At 29.0% G+C, this 18,439-nt stretch overlaps 2 protein-coding genes across 2 annotated transcripts in view; one reads left to right on the top strand and one right to left on the bottom strand.

Annotated features, from left to right (window-relative positions):
• Window positions 1-1,702: 1,702 nt before the first annotated feature.
• LOC119685735 (desmoplakin-like) lies at window positions 1,703-4,398 on the top strand. The gene is made up of 2 exons (XM_038100100.1): window positions 1,703-1,797; window positions 2,611-4,398. Exon 2 carries the CDS (start codon window positions 2,630-2,632, stop codon window positions 4,115-4,117), a length of 1,488 nt encoding a protein of 495 aa, XP_037956028.1. The 5' UTR covers window positions 1,703-1,797; window positions 2,611-2,629; the 3' UTR covers window positions 4,118-4,398.
• A 12,991-nt stretch (window positions 4,399-17,389) lies between these two features.
• LOC119674913 (receptor-type guanylate cyclase gcy-19-like) overlaps window positions 17,390-18,439 on the bottom strand; it is a 14,864-nt gene continuing 13,814 nt past the window's right edge. Inside the window, exon 11 of the mRNA XM_038086069.1 lies at window positions 17,390-17,590. Within this exon, the coding sequence (XP_037941997.1) occupies window positions 17,390-17,590 (201 nt within the window). The remainder of the gene's footprint in view (window positions 17,591-18,439) is intronic.

Here is an 18,439-nt window from a genome sequence, read left to right as displayed (position 1 = left end):
GTCAGGTAAACGTATTACATCATTGTACTGCGTAAAAGCTGGGAAACATGTTGTAGGTGATATGTTTAATTTAAATCTTGTTTTTAGTTAAAAAATCAATTTAAATAGATATTTTTTTGTGGAAGATAATCCAACGTTTACTGTCTCTATATTTTGATTTTTAATTGAAATTATGCTACTCAAATTAAACGAATTTACATAACTACCTCTTTCATAATATTAATGATGATTTAAAATTTTATTTAAACAGGAAAAGGATCGAAATATGGTATTTATTTGATTTTTATTATATTTTATAACTTTATTTACGAAAATTATAATATACTAGCTGGATTGATTCACAACAGGTGGCAACGCCAGAACAAAATCAATTATATTCTGTATATCTCACAAGCTGTAAAAGTTTTGACTTCATCGGGTGTTTGGTCAACTTTCTGCAAATAATTGAAATAGTGTACCTTGGTAATTTTTAAAAAATAGAAAATTTTGAATAAAATAGTAATTAAATCAGAGAAAAAATAGTAATAAAATACCTCCATTTGAAAGGAATGAACAATGCTGCAATTGGAAATGGATTCGGTTCACAGCAACCCTGCATCATCGTTAACAATAATAAAATAATTCATAAAGAGATTTTTCGAACAGTAGTGAACTACAACAACAAAAATTCATTTTATATTATTTTAATTAATTGAATTTTTGGCTGACCATACAGCTGTTTCGAGTATTGCCAAATATTCATCATCAGTGGCCTTGGAAATAATTCTCGTATTTCATTATTAGTAAATAATTTTTTGAGACTGCAAATACCAGCAATCAAACTCGTGCCCTGCCAAATCTGAAGCTCAGAGTCAGCGCACCTTAACCAACTGACCCAAAGCTGTAGTTGACTTGTATGTTAGCATAATTTTCTGGAGTTTTGTTAATATGTTAAGCAAATTTTTATTAACAAATTCACTTGCTGTGTTTATATTAGAATGAAATTATAAACCAGCTGAATTAATTAATTACATTTTTTTTGTTAATTGTTGAATTACAATACTATTCTGTTTGTAGACCCTTTATTTGTTGCATGATTTATATAGTCTTTCTTATGTATATAACCTAATCTAGGAACGTAATTCTGAGAAAGTCATGCTAATGTAACATTGGAAAACTGAATTTAAACATGAATTACTTCTTCACCCACCGTATTCTCCAGTGACTATTACATGTTTCCAAACTTGAAAAGATCTCTCCAGGAAAAGAGATTTGCATCAAATGATTAAGTGAAATGGGAAACTGAGAAATATTTTAGAGAACTGTATAAATTGTATTATTACTTCCAAATGTTGAAAGATCGTTGGACTTGGTGTGTCGAGCCAAAACGGGACTCTATTGAAGCATAAAATATAATTTCTCAAACAAAGCGTAGTTATTACTTAGACTTAGACCGAGTATTTATCAATCACATAGTAGAAGATAAAATCTCAAATATTTATTGTAGCAATATTAATTGATCTTCAGTTCATAGAGGACACTAAAACGATGATGTTACAGAAAGACTAATAGCTTATATCTTAAGCTAAATATAACTCATTTTATATGTTCAAAAAGTATTTACTTAAGTAAGCATGTAAAATATTGACAATATTTTTTTAAAGGTTCATATATATAAAATCAAGTTTAAAACCAAAATTAAAAATTTTCCAAATAAATAATGGATTGATTATTTTCCATTCAAGTGGTTCATTAAACTATAAAAGTAAAATTCAAATAAACTAAAAAGAAAATTATAGTAACAAATCTGAAGAACAGGTAAGTCTTATACATAGAAACTGCACAGTTTTAGTGATTTTTTTATTATGGAGAAGATGATAGCAATATCACTTCTCAGATCTTTTTATTAAAAATACAAATAATTCCAAAAATTATCCAATAATACGTACTATTTTATTATCTGCTAGAATTTAATCTATGTATATTATCTTAAATTCGAAAAGAAATGTTAGGTCCACCTATGTTAGTTGCTACAGTTCAAAGCAGTAGTAATATTTAACTTATAATTAATATTTTCTTTTAAGTGATAGCTGGTACCTATACCTATTGCTATGGTGTTAAGATGAATACATAATAAGCTTTCAACAATTAATTCAGTAATTAAGATTGAAACTGAATAAAAGAGTCTTGATCCAAATTTGTGTTTCAAATACATGCTCTCATTAGAATAAATGACAGTAAATATGATAAATGGGTATATTATATGTTGATATAAATTATTTAATATTTTTATATAGTCTATGCTTAATACTTAGTACAAATATTTGACATAAATTGATTGACTTGGACATACAGAAGTATAGTTTTAGTCAGCACTACCTATTAAAGAGAACCTATGTAAATTCAATCATTGACAATAAAATTTTGCATTATTTATTTAAATAACTACTTAAGAACATAAGCTAACAAATAGTTTTAACGAAAACAAAATAAAAAAATCACAAGATCTTTGAAAACTAAATTTTCGACATTTCAAAAAAAAAACAAAAAAAATTTTCTTCTAAAATCTTATTTTTGTTTCAAGGATAGTAAAACTACATAAGATCAACTCTCCAATCCTTTTTTTCACAGTTGCATTCAAGTTCACAAAATGGCAACACAAAAGTCAAAAGGAAAATGTGTAGACAACGCTTTTGAAAATCGTTACAAACCTGCAAATCGTAAAGAAGGATTTACTAATTCAAAATATGTAGCACCGGTTCCAGTTACCAAGGATAAAAGTATCAAGTCTTCTAGTTCTGGTAAGAAATCGCAATCACCTAAGGTTCCCTTCGTTTCAAGAATTCGAATGCCGAGTGTTTCAGATCCTCGTGGAAAGCATGTATCTAATGGTTCTAAAACTAATTTACCAGAGGTAAGTGCTGACAAAAGCGTAAAGTCGGGCAGTAAAATAGTTGTTGGAAATTTGAAAACCAATTCCCAAACCAATGAGATCGGCGTAAAGCTACGCAAATCTAGTGATGCTATAGTCAGCACTACAATGACTAAGGACAATGAATGTATCAAAAATCAGTATAATATAGCTGCTTTCCTGCAAAAAAGATCATTATCAGATATTGACATATCACACCAAAAGTCAGTTTTAGAGGATAGAAAAACTCAATCTGCAGTCGCAATTATATCTAACGATCATTCATTGGTTAAGAACTATCCTCCTACAACTTATGCTGAATGCCATCTTAATCGTCAATATGCAGCCATGAAGATATATTCCGTTTTACTCTTTAATGTGTGGCAAAAGAAACTCCGTGAAGTCGATCACTTTACTGAGAAACTGGAAGCCATCAAAAAGTCTTACATTGGCTGCAAAAATCAAAAACTTGTGGTTAGTACTATGCTTCGTATGGAGCAAAAGCGTAATCAGAAAATTCGTCAAAAGCTGGATGAGTCTACTGAACTATTACGTACAACTAACGAATCATGCAAGTTCTTACAAAGTACAATTAATTCAATAAACACTGAGAAAAAGGTTCTAGAACAGGAAATTAAAAATAAAGACAATCAATATGATGATCTCCAAACTACAATTGCCTTAGTCGAATCTGAACTAACCAAGGCAATTTCTGAACAAGCTGACTTGCGTATTAAGTTTAACGCAGAGAAGTTTCAGTCTGAGATGTTGACCAAACAAGTTAATAATTTGGTAGGAGTTATATATAAGTTAAATCAACAAAGACGTGTAGTGGTAAATGAATTGTACATGGTATTAGCATTAAAAAATCAACAGTTCTTGAACATGGAAGCCGAAGTTGAAAGTCTTCAGAGTCTGTATGATAAACTAAAGTTGAAAGAGCACGACATTAAGAAATATCAAGAGGAAGAAGAAGTACTCAAGAAGGAATGTGAGGGTTTACGTTTAGAGATAATTAATCTGGAAAATTCCTTAAAGGATACTTATGTGCAGCGCTTTAAGCATTTCTTGAGTGGTAAATTCGGTAATAACTTCGGAATTACAGCATTACAGATATTAGGATTTGCAGCGTTTGCTGTCTGGCCTGTTGCTCCACCTCCATTCATTTTCCCCTGTCCATCTTTTGTAGAGAAAGAACAGTGTAACTGTGGTGTTAAAGAATATTGAGTTCTTTGTTTTCGTTTTGTGATATTATAGTATTATTTAAACATTTATTTCACATATAATTTTAAATTTATTTCACATATAATTTTAAATTTTTACAAAATATTTTTACTTATATACATAACTTTTTTCCTATTGCTATTCTTGAGCTAATAACTGTAGACGCTCTCAAAAACACAACTTTACGCGACTTCTGGTAAAGCACTACATAGAGTTGTGGTTTACTGGATATATTGTGTTACTAAATTTTAATTATTTGATTATGTATAAATTTATAAAATAAAGCGTAGAAATCAAATTTCTTAATTTTTGTTAAGGCATTTTAATTAATAAAATTTCGGAAATAACCAACAAGTTATTTGGTATTCTTAAAGGGTGAATAACTTTTTAAATGACTCGTATAATATATTGTTTTTTTATTTTTTTATTTTTTCTTTTTTATAACATTTTGAATAAATTTTATTTATAGATATTTTTATTATTGCTCAGATACATATTTTCTCTATTAAAATTCAAGACTTGGTTTCGAGTGCGTGTCAGGTGTAAAGGAAATGTTTCTTCCTTCACGTACTATGAGTAATTTTGTTTCTTTTCACATATGGAATATATTATTTTTTATTAAATTCATTCAAAATAATTTATATATATGACATTTTTAGAAAACAGAAGTGAGAAAGCTGTCAAGGAAATTATCTTGATGCAGATTTTTTAATCAAATAAGAGAATTAATTTCATAAGATAATCAATATTAATTATAAAACAAATAAATTAAAGTCAAAGAATTATACTAACTATGAACTTATTTTATGTGTATTTAATGTATATATAATAAATTCAATTAACTACTTTACTTTCAAATTAATATATTTTTAAAAAATTGAAGTAATGACTTGGCGTATTTACATTCATATTTACATAAGAGATATTATGTTCATGTTTAACTGAAATAATATTTAAATATACTTTTAGTACACAGATCACTTTTGTTAAATTGAAAAAATACTCAAACGTTTGTTAATTTGCAACTGGAGAGTTTAAAGTCATATGTGTAAATAAGAAGCTTAAATAATCCATACATAATTAGTAGGTATACCCGCACACATTCTTTTTACCACAATTAAGCACCATGTTTCAACATATATAATTAGAAGAAAATGTTAACTTTGTGGTGAGGTGTGACTTACGCCTTGAACCTATTGATAATAGGCAACAAAGAACCTTTCACAACTCTTATCGAAGTCAGTATGTTCCTGTGGAATGCAAACCAAGCACCGGAGAAAGCCAGAGAAAGCAAACTTTAATAGTAATCATTCCATCTTAAATTTATTATTTACAACAATAAATCTTAATTATCGACTACTGATGAAAAGGAAGAATAGAATATAGTTGAGATATTTTAACACGCATGATTTATAGTTTAGAATAACTTTCACAAAATCTATTATTGGTAATTTGGTAAGTTCATGAAAATCTTTCAATTATTTTTGCAAAATCTTAATACAACAATAAAGTTCAAGATTAAAATTTAAAAACAAAAAAAAAATTAATTCTAATCTTTATTATTTTTAGTAAATTTTACTTAATAAATCAAACACTTTCGTTTGAATGGACCAATTAGATGAACTCATTATTGAGTGAAATGAATCATTTAAGACATTACTTCTGTGATTAAGATTGATAATTAATCTTAAAAATCAATAATCAATAATTATTATTAATAATAATTATTATTATCATAATAATAATGATATTCAATAATTGATAATCAATCTTAATAATAAAAAACGTTGCAAAATAAAAAGTATAATAAATACTTCACTAAAAGGAATACTTCACTTCGAATCACATTACTCGAAATAGTAATTTTGACTACAATAATCGTCTGGAATATTAGCACAGATTTTAAAGTTCTCACAAAAGCAAATATTTGGTTATTAAAAATGGGGGCATGTTTTTATATAGTACGTAGCCCCACTAGTGAATATGTGCACAAAGAAAAAAATCATAACCATCTCCTCTTAAATTAATCCAAAATCGTAACTCCACCTAATTTAAGATCACACTTAGGTAAATAAGTAAGGTATGTTGAGTTAACTTTGAGACGAATCAACCTTTAACCTATATTATAAGAAAACCTAAAAAACATTACTTAAAACCAATTTTTCAGCAACTTTCAATGCACTTTCCATCAATTCTTAATCCATTTTCCATCTATTATCTAGCATTAGCACATAAGTATTTGGATATTTAAAACAAAAAATTCACTAAAATTTGATGTCCCTTAGACTATTGTAATTTGAAGGTATATCTAGTATGACGAGGAAAATATTGAAGATCGTAGGCCAAACATGTTCTTGATCAGCGTAACAATAAAGGGATGTACATCTTATTTGTTACGATGTCTTGTCTGTTTATCTGATGATTTGTTTATTAACAAGCAACTTATCTCAGCTTTCAGTTAATCGATAATGCACCTGAACAGTTTTGATGAAACAAGGTGAACACAATTTTAATATAAATAAAATTAATTAATCCTAAAATAATAGGTCTCTTACAAAATAACTGCAAAAATTGTTGATATATTTATATGTAAGTTAAGTATATACACTATAGAAATCCATGAATGTACATAACATCTGTCGTAAATAATAATATGTCTAGTACTTTTTGACAACGCCTAAAGGTAAATCATGAACCCCTTATTTGTTTAATACCTATATGTTTAATATCCCTGGATGACGTTGAACTTTGGTGTGTAGGAAGTCAATCCTGAGCAGCGAAGAGATCTCTCAGTTTCGAATTTTTTATGAAAGGTAATAACCTTGGATCTTCAAATTCGGAAAAGAAATAATGGAGGACAAGTTGAATAGAGGTCATAAACGAGTATACCACCAGCGTTCGCTGTGGTGTTCGCTGTTTCTGATGATCGAAACGATCAAGTGCTGACAATATGCTTTGGATGAAGATATGCCTTGTTGCCAGAACTAGATGAATGGTGAACATCAGAGACCGTACTTAGCTGTTGCACTAATATCTGCCATAACGCTGCCTTAAAAACGTTTACTGTAGTGAATCTGAACGATAAATTGAATTAATCTTTTTTAAATGGAATTCTTACCATCGTCTTAGAAGAAGTGTATCCAATATAGCATATAGCAATATAGCATGTGGCTTGTGGAATTACCGAAAAGTAATACCACGAGGTGTGAAACGACAATCAAACTGCGTTTAAGTTTCTGTTAATCCCTAAAGTTCTTTGAGTTCTTATGAGTTCCAGATCGGTGGGGTGTCGTTGGCAATGAAATAGCGGGTAACTTGGCCAATGAAGATAGAATTCCTTCATTGGGGGTACGACTTTGTACGACACTCAATTCACAAAAAAGGCTGTCCGAAAAGAAAGTCTGTAAGACAACACTTTGTTAAGAAACCTGACAGTGGATATAAGACAGAATAATCCTCACCCTTTATTGAGGTGCTGTTTTTTAGAGTATCATTGCGTTTTCATAGATGAAAAGTTTTTTTCCCATGCTTAAAATCTCATCTTGTCATAAATACTGTTATATGCTTTTTACTATACAACATACTTGGAACATCTGTACATTCATTATACGAGCATTTTATTTTTTATGTGTATTTTAGAATATGTCAAAAACCATGTAAATTCCCTTGGTGTATTTTGTTAAATCTTCATTGCAGCATACCGCTGACTTGTTTATTGCATTGTTTACTGCAATTAAACTTGTCAAAATATTTTAGAATTTTTACGGTTTTTTACTTCGAAAAATTCGGTTTAAATAAATTCACAGAAATTTTTGTCGGAATAACTACTGCAAATTATAGCGCAGCAATCATTGATTTTCAGCAATTATCTTAAGTCGCTAACTACAATTTAAGGACACATGAATTGGATTGCATGTCTTATATGAGATACATTTTTAAGCTTCCGAAATTTCAATGGCGCCACTAATTACACGCAAACGGACATTTAATTACGAGGAACCAAAAATTAAACAAGTTAAATTAAGTTGAATGACTTTGCTGGGGTCATCCTTGGTACTTGTACATTCAAATAATACGAATTCCATATGTTTTGCTATATAAATGGTATGAATGAAAATAATTTTTTTCTATACGATTTTCCAACTGAAGTGACTCTTCACGTTGAAGTTTTTTTTCAAAAATTACATATAAAACATAGTAAGTTGTTCAGATACATAAAAATCCAAATCTTACTATAAGTATATATATACATATGTTTGAAGAGATGCCGGTTTCTCTCAAACATAATTTATTTAGTAGAAGACTTATCGCAAACTTATATTTAAATGGAATCAAAAAAAAAAAAGTATAAATAAGAGTTAAGTTTCCAGTTCTGGAAAAGTATGCAATCAAAAGAAATTGTATATCCTTTTGAATATAAGTAGTTTCCGACGCGGACGGAAGCTCCTTCCTTCCAAACTCGGTTATAACTTAATAGATGTTAATCAAAATGTTTTAATTTACACTAATAAATTGTAAGTAACATGTCCGTTCAATGTCTGGAGCTCTAAACCCAAAATGGAATATATTTGCAATGCCATATTGTTGATATATATCAACAATATATCTATATACAGAATATATATATACATATATATATACAGAATATATCTTCTGTATCCATATCTTCAACTTTACGTCAAAAGAAAGTGGTAGTCATATGACTATAACATAGCAATCAAAATTAATAATTTTTACTAGACTCTATTTTCAATTTCTAGAATGTATGAGTCTATGACTTCTCCAATTCAAATCTCATAAGAAAATATGCTTTTTCGTGAAAATTGCATCAAGTACAACATTTAAGTGGTATATCCTCGTAGCAAATAATTATTCTCATTATTTAAGAAAATACTAAACGAAAAATTGTCACCCGAATACTGTTCGAGCGGCTAATCAGCGCTTATTCCATAGCTAGCATGATCCACATTGGTCCGTATACATTACAACCATATGATACCTTGGAATAGTGTTGCCAAATCACAACCACGAAATTGATAAAATTCGTCAATATATTTTGGGTAATATTATTATGTTAAAATCAGTAAACTATCAGTAGTGGTTTAGTAAAAAATTTCTTTTATAAAAATTAATCAAGATTAATAGATTATTATAAGAAATGGAAAGAATTTAATTTTGTCGAATAAGCAACGAAGGCAATATAATTTGTCGAGTTTCAAATCATACAAGAACTATTGATATTAAACTGGATGCAGTTGTGATCAAAATATGAATAAAGGCTTGATGTTTTTCCTAGAATTCAGATCACACAAATCTGATCGGAATATTTTATTTTTTTCTGTAATTCAATTCTCCATTTTTAAAATATAAATGTTATGGGTATGTGTACATTTATATATTATATATATATAATTGTTATAAATGTTAAAGCATGTCTAACATATGAAAAAACATTTTTTGTAATTATTATTATTAAGAAAAAGGTAATATCCAATACCAGGTGAATTTATAAATAGCCGATTTAAATAATAAAGACGCATTTTTTGGAAAATTATATTTTTGCAATATAGTCCACTTTTAGCTCCACAAAACCAAGTCAAACGATCCTTCAACATTTGTATACCTTTTGAATAACACGATTTATCAAGTCCTCCAAAATATACCTCAGTTTTACATTCCACTTCATCATTTGATGCAAATCTCTTTTCCTGGAGCCATCTTTTCAAGTTTGAAAACAAGTAATAGTAACTGGGAACCAAATTTCGAGTATGCGGTGGGTGAGGTAGCAATTCGAAGCGTAATTCATTTAATTTGAGGTTTCAATGGTTTTCATTGACGTGTTATCATTGACGAATCACAAAATACGGAAGTCAAATCTTTTCCAGCCAACTATTAAGTTCGTGGTCATTTGGGAGCACTACCTCCGATGTCACTAGTCGACTCCACTCGCTTACAGTCAGCTAGATTATGCATGAACATTTCCAAATAATAATCTCGGCACCATCTTGCCGAAAACTTTTTCGTACCCAAATATTCATATATATTAAAATATTTGATACACGTTCATATGATATGTTTGTCATCTCTGTTATCTGCTACCTCATGCAATTTAATTTTTAGATCATCCAACTCCAACACAATATCGTGCATTTTTCAATGCGTTTTTCAGTTTTGACCCCTTCATCAAAAACACTGGTTGGTCGCACCAGTTTAAATACAGCTTTCCAATATTTTATTGTTGATAACGATGGTGCAAGGTTGCCGTAAACAGAATCCATTTCCAATTGCATCGTTGTTCATTCCTTTCAAATGGAGGAAGTTTATTACTGAACGATATTCAAAATTTTCGATTTTTTAAAAAATTACCAAGATACGCTACCATAATTATTTGTAGAAAGCTGACCAAACACCCAATGAAGTCGAAACACAAAATATATTTAATGTTATTCTAGCGTTGCCACCTGTTGTTGAGTTAATCCACCTAGTATAACAATTGATAAGTAATCCCAAACTAAAATATGTTAAAGGCGACCCTAACTTTGAATAAGATCATATCAGTATCTAATTACAAAATCTATTATTAAATTTGAACTAATTCATTAAAATAATATATTTTTAGGGATAGTTGATGAAATCGCATCAGGGAATGTCTTTTAAAAAATGCGACCTTCATGCTTGTTTGCTTGTATATTGGCATTTTACCAATATTTCAGGATCATTCATACTATCATACCCAATTGACTGTTTGCTGAATTGTTCGATATTTTTGATATCTATATTGTTAGAGTCTGCAAAGTGGAGTCATTAAATTTTTCACTCTTCTCTGCTGTGGGTGCCACAATTTGCAAAATAATATCTACGCTTTATGGTTCAATATCTGACTTCTCTCTGGAATATTAAGCTCGGGTGATTATTCAGTAGTTCAGTCAGTTTAACTCAACAAATACATTAATAACTAACAAAGCAAACAAAGACTATTTGTTTAACAGTATTGTATACATTATGTTAATAATTTCTAACTCATATTCTATTTTGTACATATGATCTCATTAAGGATCGTAAGAGAGCTGATGTAGAGTGTCAGAAAAAGAATAGTTGCACATTAACTTAAATTTTAAGAATTATACTCTACTTACTGGCGGATCCAAAACAAGTAGTGTTGTGGGCAGTGGAGTTTTTTCAGGTTTCCGGATTATTGTAGTGTCTTGCAGGTAGAAGAGATTTCCATTAGGGTAACTATAGCTTAAAGCTATAGCATGATATATTTAGCAGGTATATATACATACTATCGTACAGTCAATCTGCTTTAAAGTTTTTGAGTTCAGTCCAATTTTCATCCAGAACGAATTTTGACTGCTACACACCTCGAAACCAAATGCCGACACAGCTCAATATTTCTCTAATCTAGGTCCGCAGTCATAAAGATATTTTCTGCAACTTCAAAGTTGACGACCTAGCTAGAAAGGCTGTTTCAAGACCTCACTCGGAACAACTACATAATCTGGGCATATCGTTAACATCATGCAAATTGTTACTGACTTTTTTCTGTGCCGAAATTTTTAATAAAAAATGGGAAGACTGAGTTTTTACCAGACAGCAACACAATGGGCCAATAGATCTGTGTGGGTCCACTAGGGATTGCCGGTATAATCTAGCCTTTTCTACTCCACTTCATTCAAATATGTATACATGAGGCTTATAGAGAAGAAGTTATCTGCGATCCGTTACGTGGAGAAAATAGCTCTAATTCACTACAGATTGCTGGTATAACCTAGCCTATTCTATTCTACTTCATCCAAATATGTATACATGAGGCTGATAGAGAAGAAGTTATTTGCCATCCGTTACGTGGAGAAAATAGTTATAAATTCTTTTTATTATGATACGTAAGCTAAGAAACCTATTAGCATTCAAAATTACTGTTTGCAAGGTGAGGCTTCTGGCCTGTTTAATTGATTATGTATATTAAGTGGCAATTAAGAAATGAAGACGCCCCTCGTTTGGCTGCTAAACACAAACGAATTGAAATGTCAAATTTGAATTAATTAAAAGACTGACAATTGTAATGTGTTGGAACAGGCGTAAGTGCAGCAACACCACTAAAAATTATGTTAAATGTTGCATTGGCTGCCTGCATATTTTGGAGTCGGCAAATTCATTTAAATGTGGTTTTTCGGTTTGTACCAATGGCGCTCCCTAGCACCGCACTAAGGGAACACATGTACTAACGTGGCTATGGGCAAGCGAAACATGCCTTGTTGGCAGCTGCTTATGTGTCTTACATAGGTTCCTGCTGCTGGTGGTCCCGGCATAATTTCCACTAATTCAACTCGGTGCCAATGTACAAACATACAAATATGCACTTATGTAAACTAGATATCATTTGTACGGATGTTAAGCGGCGGTGTGCGGCTATGTATCTGCACCTTGTCCATACTCGTATGTCGTACACGTATGCAGCGCGTATTATTCTTTGTTAACCATGGTTATGGTCATGGCTATGAGTTTGGTATGAGTGATTCCTCTGCGCGTAATAGACACGCATTACTCAAACGCAGCATGACTTCATTTTGTATGTACCACATATATACATCTCAGGCGTAACTCTCGCATGGGCTGTGAGTAAAATTTTACGGGGAATCATTACATTCGAATAAACATGCAATTGAAAAATTTATTTAAATCAATTTTATTAATTTGGTTATTTATGTGCAAGATCATTCATTCAATTAAATTGATGTAATAAATTTAGTGTCCGTACGAGTTATTCATTAGTGATTCATAATGGGATTATAAATCATTGATTTGTGCGTTTCAGGAGGATTTCCACTTAGAGGAAATCAATAACAGAAATGAAAATATTAATTTCTCAATGTTAATGTATTAAAATACCTATAAAATGTGGTCGAAGTAGATCTGCTGCTTAGGCAACTGGTAAGATTATAACATTTTTCTGCCGAAGCTGACAGGTTCTGTAGTAGGCTGCATACCTTTGCAGTAATCTGTGATAGGCAGTTGGAGACATGTTGGAGTGCACGTTTCGTAAGAATCTTAGACGTTTTATGACAGTGCAAGATTTAAAATTTTTTAAATGAATTGCTAGATAGCTTGCACATTTATTTATTAATAGAAGTATGCACAGAAACAAAGAAAATAAAATAAAATAAATATAAGTACAAATGTAACTGCAAGATGCATTTCAAAATCATTAAATTAAGAATCTTAAATATTTGATTACTTTAGAGGATTGGTATTAAAATCATATCAATACAAGAGAATCCTAGAGCAATGACCTTAACTGATTTACACCAATAAATACATAGATATTAGTGATGGCACAATTTATGATTATATTAAATATTATAAAACATCAAATAACTTTATTTAAGAATAATTAGTTAACACATACCAATTATCGTTCATTATATTCTCATGGGACATTTGCGTATTAGATTTTATGTAAATAACTCGAACTTCAATAGCTCGAACTTCTATAACTCGAATTTTCTATAACTCAAACTAAGTAGGGTGCAACAGGACTTATAGAGTGGATTACATACAAATACAAAAAAACTTAATTAGATTATTCAATAAATTGATGTGATGGCTATCAACATAACCACTTTCAGGCAAGCAGGACTCATCTTAAGCATACAGGTATAGCAAGATATTCTATATATTGTTTTTATTTATTTATTTATCTTTAGCTTCAAAATAGCTATCAGTTTTATACTGGAGAAATATCGTTAGGATATAGTAGTATTATAGTAGTATTCTCTTTAGGTCTGAGTAAAGTCACATCCATAGATGGGAAAACAATTTAAAGTGGTAAAAAAGTAATTTTTTCTTTTCCATATATTGAACATATTTATATAAAATGTAAATGTAAATTATTACAGTATTCGGTATTGATTTAAAATCTTTTCACATAGTGATCCAGACTCTCTCTAATCGATTTGAGTTACTCAACAAAAACAGTAGCTACTTTAAACAGAATTTCTGAGGTGTAAATGCTCATGTGAAATGGCGATAATCTTCTCTTATCTTTTAGATGCCAATCATTTCACATTAGTTCAATTTACTACAGGCTATTATTATATTATTCTTTCATTTTTCATTTTCACAATATGCCACAGTAGAACCGAGTCTAACTAACCACTATTTAATGCCTTAACAATATGCGGAATTTATATCTTTTCTGTGTTTTTGAAAGTTTCCAAAAATTTCCGAAAATATACTTTGGTATCCAATGACTCTAAGAAGTCGCCATTCTTTAGTACTTCGAGCATCCGCTTTAGATAACAATTTTCTACCCGGTGTAAGCTTTAAGTTTTTGAATATTCATTGTTATAATATGATTGTATAGATTTTTTTTGGCGTTTCTTTATATTTAAATGACTTAATTGCAGCCTGAAAAATGGAAAAAGGTCTAGAAAAATTATTTGGAATTAATCTAATATGCAGCAATTTTTGGAGTTATGATACCGAAATAATTATTTAGTAAATAATTATTAATCTTTTATTTTTAATTTAATAAAATTCAAAATTTTAGGAACGAACCTTTTCAGAAATTTAGAGAAGTTTTCAGTGATACATGATACACTACATCTCTTTGAATTTGATCCACACTTCTCATGCTATTATATTCGTTTATTTTACCAAAGAACCTTCTTTCGCATACGATTAATTAAGTTGAGGCTCTCACATGTTGTCTTTGCATTCATAACATCTGTTTAAGATTCAATTAAAGTGCATATATATAGCATTACATTGCTTTCTGACAACATTCTACTTATAATTTCGAAGGGAATAGGTATATAGGTTAAAACATTTAGAAAGAAAGTGTTTTGGATACACATTGTTGTGTTATTATTAATATTGTAAATATGATTTATTTATAACCATGAGCATCAATAAAACTGTTCAGCTCCTATTAATATGCTATATACGGAATAGACTAATACAAATGTCTATGCCTGATATAGCCATTTAAGCGATCATGGTTTGAATGTGGTAAAAGCTTAAAAATACTACAGATACCTCTAATATTAACAAAAAATATATATAACAAGTATACATACTACAGTTTATGAAATAGAAATAGATCAGGATGAAATTTGTTATATTTTAAGTACTCATAATTGTTACCATCTAATGTGCGAACACTTTTGATATGAAAACTGGAGGTTGTTAATTTAGACTTAACAAAAAATAAAAAAAATTTCTTTACTGAAACATGATATACAATTTGGAATGAATAGTTTTATATTTATATGAACTTACATATACAACTTTTATATATATTTCATATTTATAAATTTTATATTTATATTTATAGACAGTGCTATCCAACATTTGGGGATATTTGACAAGAAAGATGTAGGATTATAACTTGGGGTGAGATAAGTTCAGAGTTCCTTAATTAAGAGAAAGGATATTCTAAGTATTCTTAAAAAGTGCTTTTCAATATTTGAAGAAGTTTGGCAAGAATGGCATAGAATGTTAACCTAGATCGACATAAATTCAGAATACCTTAACTATCTAATGTTTGGAGATGTTTAATTACAAAGACGATGGAGTACTCATTTAGAGTCATAAAGATTAAAAATATCTTGTCTGTGCGAAAATATAATACTTAATAATAGTATTATATTTATAATATAATAGTTAATTATTTTTGCCGAAAGCTACGTTTTGTATGATGACAAAAAAGCTATTTTTTTTAAGTTAAAGGAATTCGAATAGCAAAGAAAAGCCAAGAACAAAAATTTAGTAAATTTATGGAAATTTGGCTAATCATACAACACTGTTTCGAGTATTGCCATCCATTAATGATGAGTACTTGACAATACTCGAAACAGCTAGTTTGGTTTTTCTTTACAAATATTAGACCTTACCTTAAACCTTACTTTATACTTTTTTTTGTTTCTTGGATTAAAAAATTATATTCTTTAATTAAAACATATTGAGACAAAATACCCTATTTATGAGAAAATATGGTTTTGTTTTGTCATCACAACAATTATGAAGTCATAAACATATCATATGATCTAATCTTTTTTAGAGGCTTAAGTCATCAAATTTTTTGATTAAATATATTTAAAGTATTTAGATCTCATATATCCTTATATATGTCTCAAAGTGTAACAAATATTATTACTGTTAATTATATATTAAATGAAATTTCAAATTGATTAAATGATATGGATGTCCATTCTCTGTCTTAAGCTATTAAAGTTATTACTGTCACCAAGATGATAGGCCGTCCTCTTTAAAAAATATTTGCGTCATATATCTATATATCCTTTGTATTATATTATATTATATATATTGGGTCTATTAGATATTTATTAATATAGTTAGTGTTAGATAGTTTCTTCAACAGGAAGCGCATTGAAGATAAATAAAGTCTGCATTTGAAAGTATGACTATATGGTTGATGAACTATTAATGAATTAATGATTTTTATTAATGAAATTCATTGAAAGTATGTCAGCTACTTCATGTAGTTTCATTGTACATACTTAATAAAAATTAAAATATCTTTAAAAAGTTGTTTAATAATATGAATCTATTACCAGCTATCACATTCGATATGACTGTAAGTGTTGTAAGCAATATTTTTTTTTTAAATAAATAAGTAAAAGTCAATACGTCATTAGTTTCTTAATAATAACATTTTTGAATATAGATAACCCACTTTTGATACCAAAAAATATCTATTAAATATTAAGTTTTTTTATAATAATTATGAGGTTTTGTTGGATTTTTTTGTACTGTTTTCGACGTGCAAAAAACTAAAATTTGTTATTTATTGTTGTAATGAAAATAAGAGTTGAGGCACGCAACTTGCAAACTTTAAATCGAAATGTTTTACGATTGGAGCCCTGCTGATTTATAACTTGTTTAAATAACATTAATAACATGAAATTTAGGAAAAAAAAGTTTGTCATGCAAAATGAGATCCACAATTTAAGATAAAAATATAATAAAAGAAACATTTTAAACTGCGATGTACAAAAAATATTGGCAACTTTGGAGTTATGGGATATCTATTCGTTCGCTATTAATTGGTCAGTATTCTTAGTCTCATTATTATTATTATTATTTATTATAACATATTTCTATTATAATTAAAAAGATTTTTCAATAATCTATGTACTGAGAGCTACATATGAACACTATTTCAGCTTTATGAAAACTAGTTCCTTTGTTTTCATTTGAATAATATCAAAGTAAACTCTCGAAGAAAGGACATGAGAACACCTGTTGTGTCTATGTCCAGGCCTGGTCAGAACTATGCTTAGGTTTTTGAGGGAGCCCTTCTTTAACACACTCAGCGATATTTCCAGTATAAGTATTGGTCAGACTCTCGTCTTTATAAATGCTTCTGGCTGGTTCTAGTTCAATCTTTTTCTGCCCTTTATGACGAGGAATTGTGGATTTAAAACGGCTTTCTGAGCTTATTAGAAGTACCTATTTGTTCATAACTAACCAACTAAATCAAAATAGTTATAAGTTATAGTTATATCATATTAACCCGTCGCTTTCGGTAAAGAAAAAAAAATTGATATCAAAGTTAATTTACAGGCTGTCAACGAGTTCTTTTTATGGTAAGTGAATCGAAGTACGAACAGATCAATTTTCTTTGCGAATTTTGAATCAAAGTGGTAGGCTATATAAATTAACTTCTTTGGATTATTTTATTTAGTTGTTAATTTTTTCAACAGCTACAAAATATAAAATAGCTGATAAGATGATTCTCAGCTTTATATTTATCACCAGAATTGGTTTCCATGCTTCATGCTCAGAACATTCAGTGTGTGAGAAAGTCAGATTCTAACATCCGGATGTTTTAATTTCTAGAAGTTATGAATTGTAAGCGTTAACTGCATCTATTTCAAAAAGTACTGCATTTGTAACATAAAGTACTATAAATAGAGAAGTTTAAATACCAGACAGATCGTAGCATAGTTTCCAATTGATTGAAATAAATACTGCATATATATATATAGAAACAATTTGATTATATAGTTGTTTGTTACTGAGATAATTATTTTATTTGATTTAATGGGTAGCAAAATATTTTATTTATTTTGTTTTATTTTATTTTATTTTATTTTATTTTATTTTATTTTATTTTATTTTATTTTATTTTATTTTATTTCATTTTATATTATTTTATTTTATTTTATTTTATTTTATATTATTTTGTTTTATTTTATTTTATTTTATTTTATTTTATTTTATTTTATTTATTTTATTTCATTATATTTTATGTTGTTTTATTCCATTATATTTAATTTTATTTTATTTCATTATATT

Source organism: Teleopsis dalmanni, chromosome 2 (assembly GCF_002237135.1).
Source record: "Teleopsis dalmanni isolate 2A chromosome 2, ASM223713v2, whole genome shotgun sequence".
NCBI classification, from domain to species: Eukaryota; Metazoa; Arthropoda; class Insecta; order Diptera; family Diopsidae; genus Teleopsis; species Teleopsis dalmanni.
This window is presented reverse-complemented; position numbering and strand designations above follow the sequence as displayed.

Excerpts from the sequence above, each read along its gene's own strand:
- LOC119685735 (XM_038100100.1), top strand. The coding sequence starts at position 2,630 with ATGGCAACACAAAAGTCAAAAGGAAAATGTGTAGACAACGCTTTTGAA.